Source organism: Cantharellus anzutake (genome assembly GCF_015039405.1).
Source record: "Cantharellus anzutake strain C23 chromosome Unknown EI90scaffold_28, whole genome shotgun sequence".
NCBI classification, from domain to species: domain Eukaryota; kingdom Fungi; phylum Basidiomycota; class Agaricomycetes; order Cantharellales; family Hydnaceae; genus Cantharellus; species Cantharellus anzutake.
Genome location: NW_024066978.1, coordinates 427,500 through 435,953, shown reverse-complemented (window position 1 = coordinate 435,953; position 8,454 = coordinate 427,500). Strand labels below are relative to the sequence as shown.

The 8,454-nt window shown below is 50.4% G+C and overlaps 1 protein-coding gene across 1 annotated transcript; it reads left to right on the top strand.

The window, feature by feature from the left end:
• Positions 1-362: 362 nt before the first annotated feature.
• Positions 363-1,046, top strand: EI90DRAFT_3016897 (uncharacterized protein; the record flags this gene model as incomplete). The annotated part of the gene is made up of 3 exons (XM_039057043.1): positions 363-745; positions 806-952; positions 992-1,046. 3 exons carry the CDS (start codon positions 363-365, stop codon positions 1,044-1,046), a joined length of 585 nt encoding a protein of 194 aa, XP_038915347.1.
• Positions 1,047-8,454: the final 7,408 nt, after the last annotated feature.

Sequence of the window (8,454 nt, the reverse complement as noted above, 5' to 3'; positions counted from 1 at the left end):
CAAGCACATAGAAGCTGTTACATAAATGGCCTTTGGGAGTTCATGAACATCCATGGGTGTCCATAGAACCAATGGAGGCCTGTGACTACCCTTGAGAGTCCAGACCTCTGAAACATGGGAGTCCATGAACATCCACAGAAGCCCATGACCACCCATGGGAGGCTGTAAAAGTCATGTAATTTGTCAGAAAATCCATGGAGCTCATGGAGCATCTATCACTTTTCATAAGTTACTGACTCATTTCCCATCCCCTTCCCTCATCCTGCACCTAGAACAGACGAAAATGGGCACCTCCAGCCCCATTTTTGTAACAATAGGACTTGGAAAAGTAACCCCCACAACCATCCGGACCATCAATCAACATGCCTGTCATGCAGCTCTCTGCCCTTATGATCCACTTCTGGATCCTCCCAATCAACCTCGAAAGGCCACAGGAGGACAAATTGCCATGGAACTTGGCAACATGGTGTAATGCTACTGATGTCCATTCTGGCCTCTTTCCAGATGGTGTCTCTTCTCTTCCCTGGTATATTGGCTGGGATATGGCTCAGAAAAATGCAGTCCTGAGACTCTTCGACTCCACATTGAACAAAAATGCACAAGCAGTTTGGAATTTGATGGCACACCCTCCAGCTGACTTGAAGGGTGCAGTGAAGATCTGGACTACCACCTGGAAGAAGATGTGGATCATGCCTGCAGATTCATGGCATCAAAAATGTGTTGTCCCCATTCCATCATGGTGGAGGTGTTAAAAACCCCAGAGGTAGTTGTGGAAGAGGGGGTAAATGCGTGAGTCCGAATGCAGGCGAGGCTCAACTAGAGGGGGTCCGAGGGCTCCGGTAGTGAACCGAAGCTTCTCAGGGAGCCCGGTTCTGCTGGATGGTACAAGAGGCTCTAAGAAGGATGCGGCCTCAGCGACTCGGAGGGAGCGCTGTGCCTCCGTTACGTCTCAGTTAGTCCTTGTATTTCTTATGTCTGAGGTGTCTTGTAGAACAGGGACAGGAATCACTCAGAGGGACTTTGGGTGGCATTTTAGTCGAGATTAGAACTGAGGAACTACAGGTTCTAATCTACGTGTATTTATTAAAGGAGGATGGGGAGGACTTTAGTCAAAGCCCGAAATGACAAAATGGGGAAAACACCGAAAGGTACCGAATGATACCGAGAGGTACCGAAAGGTTCCGAACGATATCTAAAACGGGGAACCGAGGTGTCGGGCCAAGGAGGGCGGAGTTGGAGGCCGGAAAATGAATGGGGAAGACAAATGGATAAAGGGGGTTAGCCGACTGAATGGTAGTAAGAAGGTAGTCGTGCTAAGAATGGGAGATGACTAATAAGTGATAACGTGAGGGAGATCACCGAAGGATGCGGGTAGCTCCGAAAGCGGAGTTGCGTATCCGAAGGATGTTGGGTGACTCAAATAAATGAAATGGGTGGAGGAAGGGTTTAAGGGCATGTCATGGGATGTCGGAGGTCCGTCAGGATATCGGAGCAAATCTGGGATCTCCGAATGTTCCGACTCGGGACCGAGGTTCCGGGATGGGAGTGGCCAAGGTTCGGTGTGCCGCAACCAGACCGGAGCTGAGACAGTCAGGAGGGAAGGTGACTTGGAGAGTGGGGAGGCAAGGTGTAGGGGATGGTGAAGTTGTTAGGAAGGTGTGATGTGGTGGGAGTGCGCGGGGTCGGGATTCCGGGATATGACAGGAGGAGGGCATGGCCACATGCCCTTCCCACCCACCATCGCTAGGGACTTTCCCACAGGATGTCACTGATGTGCTCTTCAGTACAGAGATATCCCTGTGGACCTCAAGCCAGAACACCCAATTCCTCACCTCACCTGTCTTGGCAATCATGGACCAATTGCTCTCAGTTGCTTGGGATCGATTGACTGTCAAGAGCAAGAGAATGGAGAAAGTCCTGGAGAGGCTGGAGAAGCAGGCAGTGGAGAAATTCAAAAGTATGTCTTCCAATGCACACATGAATTACAAAGTATCTCAGTGTCAAAGACCAGATTCTGAATGAGCAAGAATCACTTAGTGTTTCAGAGGGCTGTGGCCTCAGCAACTCAGCTGGGAGCACTGTGCCCATGTCAGGGCACACCCGCCTGACCCAGCTCCACCCGCCTTCACCCAGTACCCCGCTCACCTCCACCCCTCACCCTTCACCATTGTTTCTCACTTCTTGTTCTTCCTTTGTCCTTCTGTTCTTTTTCTCTCTTGCCCTTTCTTCTATCTTTTTCTACATGGACGACATTCCCCCTTATCTATGTATTATCGACCTGCCTGCGACATGTGCATGACGCACCCAGCCCCGGATGACCCGGACAGCCTCATGGTGCAACCCAGCACACACCCTCGGGATCCCCCGTGGGGACACCTGGATGACCGCAGCTGTATGTGGGGTGACATGGCAAACCTCATGTGACCCAAGCTGCATGTACATAAAAGTACCTGGGGTGGGAACCAAAGAAGTAACCTTCTTCTCATGATTCCCACTTCAGGTAAGTAGCATAGCTTCCTTTTTAATAACAACTCACGATTCCCACTTCAGTCTGAGTGGCCAGGGATTGTCATCCCAGATCGGGCCCATCACTATGCATGCCCGCTCTACACTTCGCGATGGCCTCAGTGCCGGGTGTTACACCTGGACCCCCTCGACCCTGGACGCATCCCTGACAGCCCAGTAACATGTTGGTGCCCTAATTTACAGACTGGGGAGTCTTCTGGAGGAAACTTTAGTTGATTTTCTAACTGGGGTTTCCAGTATCTACAAGTATAGTATATATAGATACAACTGGAGTCCAGGTGGCAGGCCCATAAATGGCAGGGACTGGGTGGAGCTGACATAACAGGGTCAAGGGTTAGCCAACTGAATATTACTGGCAACTCAGGTTACAGGTTTAACGGATAATAACCCAGAAGTGGAATGGAGGGTGCAGTCTGAAGGTGGACTTGGAGGGTAGGTGTCATATCCATACAATCCCGACCTCTGCTCCAGGCTCCCGGAACTCTGAACCTGACTTCTGGAGCCCTACTTCCCTTCCATCACTTTCTCCTTGCTGACTCCCAAGAGGTTATCCCACCTCTGGCTCGGACACCACCTTCAGTCCGACTCCGGAACATTCCGGGTCCGACCCCAACCTCGACACCTTCCAGACGAGTACGCAAAACCTATGCTCCCGACTCCGGACCTCCGCTCTGGAATCCCGTTCGCGTCTCCATCTTCGGAACCTCCGGTCTTAGCTCCGACCTTGGACTTTGACCCCACCTCCGCTTATACCCATTGTATTGGTTAGCTCATTCCATTTAATTATGTTTGCCAATATTCTGGAGTTTAACCTCCGAGTTCGGACTTTCCGGACTTATGTCGGACCTTGCAACTATTGCATTGCTCCATTCAATTCCGCTATTCTCCCTCATTCCTATTTGGGCTGCTGCTTCCTTTCTATTCAGTCAGCTAGCCATTCCCGACTCCCATCCTCCTTCCTTCCTCCTTGGGCCTTGGCCCTTCATTCCTCCTTTGGGAAACACCATTGAGTCAAACACTTGACCCTCGGTGTTGTTCCTCTTTCCATCTCCCTTTGTCTCCTTTTGTCTTACCCTTGTTCCTTTTGATTCCGGACCCCTCCTTATATACAATGTACCTAGTAACTTGTAACCCCAGTCCGAAATCGACCTGAATTCCCCCCAAGAGACTTTCCCTCTGCTAGATCCGAAATTAGGGATCCCCAGGACAACCAGCAATGGCACAGCGCTCCGCCTGAGTCGCTGAGGCCGAGGTCCTTCCACACTAAGTCTCCGATTCCACTCCGGAGTCGTCCGAATCTGCCTGGTTCTAACAGTAGGCAACTAAATAGCCTGGCAGAGGTGGGGGTGCACTTGCAGATGTCAGAGCTGTCTGGAGGCCTTCAGGGTTCTGTACTTAGGGAGGCATAAGTAATATATTGAAATGGGGGGGTGGTGACCATCGGGGTAGTCGGAGGGGATTACAGGATTTGGGGGCTCCAAGGTTGGGAATGGCAGAGTGGAGGCAATTGGGGATGCCTGGAGGTGATGGAAGGTGGTGGTGGGAGATGGATATGACACTCAGCTCCTTGCTTCAGCTTCCCAGAACTCCAATGGCTCTTTGAAGATGCTCCATCAAAACTCACTGTTCACATGATCAAGGCCACGTCCCAGATCATCAACAATTACTCCCTTCATGCCCAACTTTTCCCCAGTGCCAATTGCAAAAAGTGCATTGAGGAGATGAAGGGCATGTTGTTTGCCATCCTTGACATCAAGGTCCATGAACATGTTATCACAATAGACTGTACAAGTGAGCATGGCAGTGCAAAGGCCAGATACCTTGACTCACTTCTGTGCCTTGCAGAATTTGACACCAGCACACTCAGCATCTTGAAGAAACTGGCCACAGTGGAGCAGCTGATAGAGCTGGAAGCATACTGTGCTGGACTATTTCAACTGATGGCTGAGGGATGCTCAATCAAAGATATTTGAAACACCCATGATGCAAATCAATGCATGGATGCTCTGAATGATACATGGGGAACTGAAGATCTGGGGATGGGACTGTCAGATACACAGCGAGGAGGGCAGTGTTCCTGGACCTTTCCCTGGAAGGAGGCTGGAGGTAGAGAACGGGCGGAAGGACAGCAGCTTCAGCCACTCAGAGAGGAGCGCTGTGCCTATGTTTGATAATGCTTTAGGAGTCTGGTCCTTAACTTCAGAACAAGAGGGCACGAACTCTGGGGGGGAATCTAGTTGTCGATTTTGCACTGAGGTGCCATCAACTGCAGTACAGGACTTATATACATAATAGAAGACAAATAGGAACAAAGGGGAAAACCCAAGGGGGACTTACCCACTTGCTGGGTCAGTGAGCTCATGAGAGAATCGCCTTATCGAGCGTTGTGGAGTGGGTAGGTGAAGGGTGGAATTAGCGACAGCTACTGGAGAGTGGGAAAACCTTTGCGGAGTGGGCAGAGGTCCTAGGAGGTCTGTAGTAATATTGGGTAGGTAGAAATATTAATAACATATAGGGTGAGGATAAGAAGTACCAGAGAAGGTACCGGAGATCAGAGGGTATGGCAGAGGTGCGGGGGGAGGACAGACCAGAGGTGGACTGGAGGTGTGGTGGAGTAGAGCGGAGGTGAGGCAGAGTTGGTATGGATGTGACAGGGACCAGCAAGACAGATACTGGATCTGGAAGCAGTCTGGAGCTCAATGACCCACATTCAGATTGTCAACTAGGTTTCTTGGCCACTGAATGCGACAAAATGCAGTGCTACACATCATGGGACCCCCAATTCCAACAGAATAGTAATAGGAGGAAGGCTGGGAACATTGTTCCCTTGACCCTTCAAGAACAACAACTAGATGGTATTTACAGCATGTGCCACATGCTGTTTACTCCCACCCCTGGATGGAAATCTTGTATCCTTGTAGCCAATGTGATGGGGGTCGTAAAAACTGGGTAAGTCTCTTTCTGTTGATTCATTCCCATCCATAGGCAAGCGTTGGCATTCATTTCCCTGATGACCAGATCTCAAGACAAAGAGCTGGAGCATTGCCCTCAAAGGGCACAATCTTTGGTATATAACTCAAAATTTGACTTTTTCATATCTTGGTGAGAGGATGATTCCAGTTGGACCTCATGTCATTGTTTGTTCTGTCTCTCTTGTCGAGAACTGGCTGAGGGAAGCTTACATGTGGTTCCTGTCAGGAATGGTGGATGTTATGGTGTACACCAAAGAGACCCAGAAATCATTCTGGGGGGAAGGTGGGATTTGGAGCAAGTTAAAACTCTCATTGGAACACCACATCATCATCATGGCAGACTCTGTGAGTTCACAAGTGAATTGCATCAAGTTGGACCCTTCTCACATGTTCTTCAGACCTATGACTCAGAGTACCAACAATTGTACTCTAGGACTAAGAGTGTCACAGCAAAAGCATCTCACAATGATTGAATCTGTGACGCTCCAGGAAAGGCACCTGGTTATGAGTCATATGTTAAACAGACCATATTCCAATTGAAGCCAACCCTCCTTATTGTTGATGAAATCCATAACTGTCCAAAGCACCCAGTAAAGATGTACCCCCTTTGTGATGCTGCTACATTCATGATGGGGCTTTCAGGAACACCACTTGTGATGGAACTTCTGCATATTTGACAGCCCAGTAGTATCATACTATTGCTGATGTATGGGACAGCTGATTTCTTTCCTTTTATGGGTTGTGGGAATTTCTTTTATATGGGTGGCTGTGCAGCTGACCAGCTGATCCATGGTCACTGATCAGCTTGAGGGGAGCTGATTGGAGCTGATGTATGGGTGGCTGTGCCAGCTGGAGAGGAGCTGATAGGACCTGATGTATGGAGCTGACTGGGATGCTGCCTGATGTGGTAGTGCCCACCACTCTTCTCTCCTTGGAAGACACAACAAAGCACAATGCACAAACAGAGAAGGATTGGCATGCAAGTGTCATATCCATACAATCCCGACCTCCGCTCCGGGCTCCTGGAACTCCGAACTCCGACTTCCGGAGCCCTACTTCCCTTCCATCACTTTCTCCTTGCTGACTCCCAAGAGGTTATCCCACCTCCGGCTCGGACACCTTCAGTCCGACTCCGGAACATTCCGGGTCTGACCCCAACCTCGACACCTTCCAGACGAGTACGCAAAACCTATGCTCCCGACTCCGGACCTCCACTCTGGAATCCCGTTCGTGTCTCTGTCTCCGGAACCTCCGGTCTTAGCTCCGACCTCGGACTTTGACCCCACCTCCGCTTATACCCATTGTATTGGTTAGCTCATTCCATTTAATTATGTTTGCCAATATTCCGGAGTTTAACCTCCGAGTTCGGACTTTCCGGACTTACTCCGGACCTTGCAACTATTGCATTGCTCCATTTCAATTCCGCTATTCTCCCTCATTCCTATTTGGGCTGCTGCTTCCTTTCTATTCAGTCAGCTAGCCATTCCCCACTCCCAACCTCCTTCCTTCCTCCTTGGGCCCTGGCCCTTCATTCCTCCTTTGGGAAACACCATTGAGTCAAACACTTGACCCTCGGTGTTGTTCCTCTTTCCATCTCCCTTTGTCTCCTTTTGTCCTACCCTTGTTCCTTTTGATTCCGGACCCCTCCTTATATACAATGTACCTAGTAACTTGTAACCTCAGTCCGAAATCGACCTGAAATGCCCCCTAGAGACTTCCTGCTCACCTACTGTGAAATTAAGGACCAAATGGACAAACAGCAATGGCACAGCGCTCCGCTTGAGTCGCTGAGGCCAAGGTCCCTCCACGCTAAGTCTCCGATTCCACTCCGGAGTCGTCTGTATCAGCCCCGTTCTAACAGCAAGATGAAGCCCTACAGTGGTGATCTCTATCTTAATCATCCCACTCACCTGCATTGTAGGAGGGATGAGCTGTGTCATGACCGACAAATCCCGGGGCTCCGTCAGCGGCGAACCAATGCCGATAGGCAAATCCGCCGACCCGAAACCCATCCTAACCAGCCCCCAACCCCATGTCTGGCCCCCTGCCTTACTGCGTGAGACTTGGCCAAGAATCAGAACCTAGACCCTGCCGGTATTCCGACCTTACCTCCAGTTCCTGAGCCCTTGGTGCTCCCGGCATTCAGTCACGCCTGCCTTGTCTCCATCTGAACCACACTCATCGCTTCCCGCTATGTGGTCACAGCCATGCCCCGCTTCCGTCCACTCCGCACCCTCTGCCCACTCCGCACCCTCTGCCCATCTCTGCACCTTCTGGCCACTTCTGGTTGCCCTTGACACCTCTGGTCAGGTCAACACTCCCACTCCCCTCTGTACCTCTGTTGGCCTTCATGCTGTCCTTGTGTGACAGTGCTGGCAGATCAACTTCTGTTCGCGGACTTGTGTCATGTTATAGAAACGGATCTAGAATCTTATGGTCCGTGACTATAGGCAAGCAGACTTTGGGATTCCATCACCTTATTTCGCTGTCAAACCCCATGCCAAGCTTTCCCACTGGGTTTTGGTGCTGGCTGGGGGATTTGTTGAGTTTCAAGGGATTTCCCTTGACCATTGTAATATTTATATTAGATAGTTATGAGTCATATGACATGTAAGGCAGTTGCCGGAATTGTTTTCTCATTATCAAATACATAACCCAAAAACCTTGTACCGCGATTGTAACATCCTCACCATTGTGCCACCACTGTAAACTCAACCTGTAACCCTGGAACCATGTCCACCTCCCTATTCCTCCTCTCCATGACAAAACCGCAGCGAGGAGGGCATTCCCACGCCCAACCTCCTGCTGCCCGCTCCCACCAGTCCACCGGGTGGTTGAGTGGTCACTCCCATCCAACCAGAAGTTCCCTATCAGGAACTGTAGCCTATCCCACCTCCTTAGGAGAGGGATATAGTCCAGGCAGCTCCAGAATGTCTGGCCCCGCACCCACGGGTCC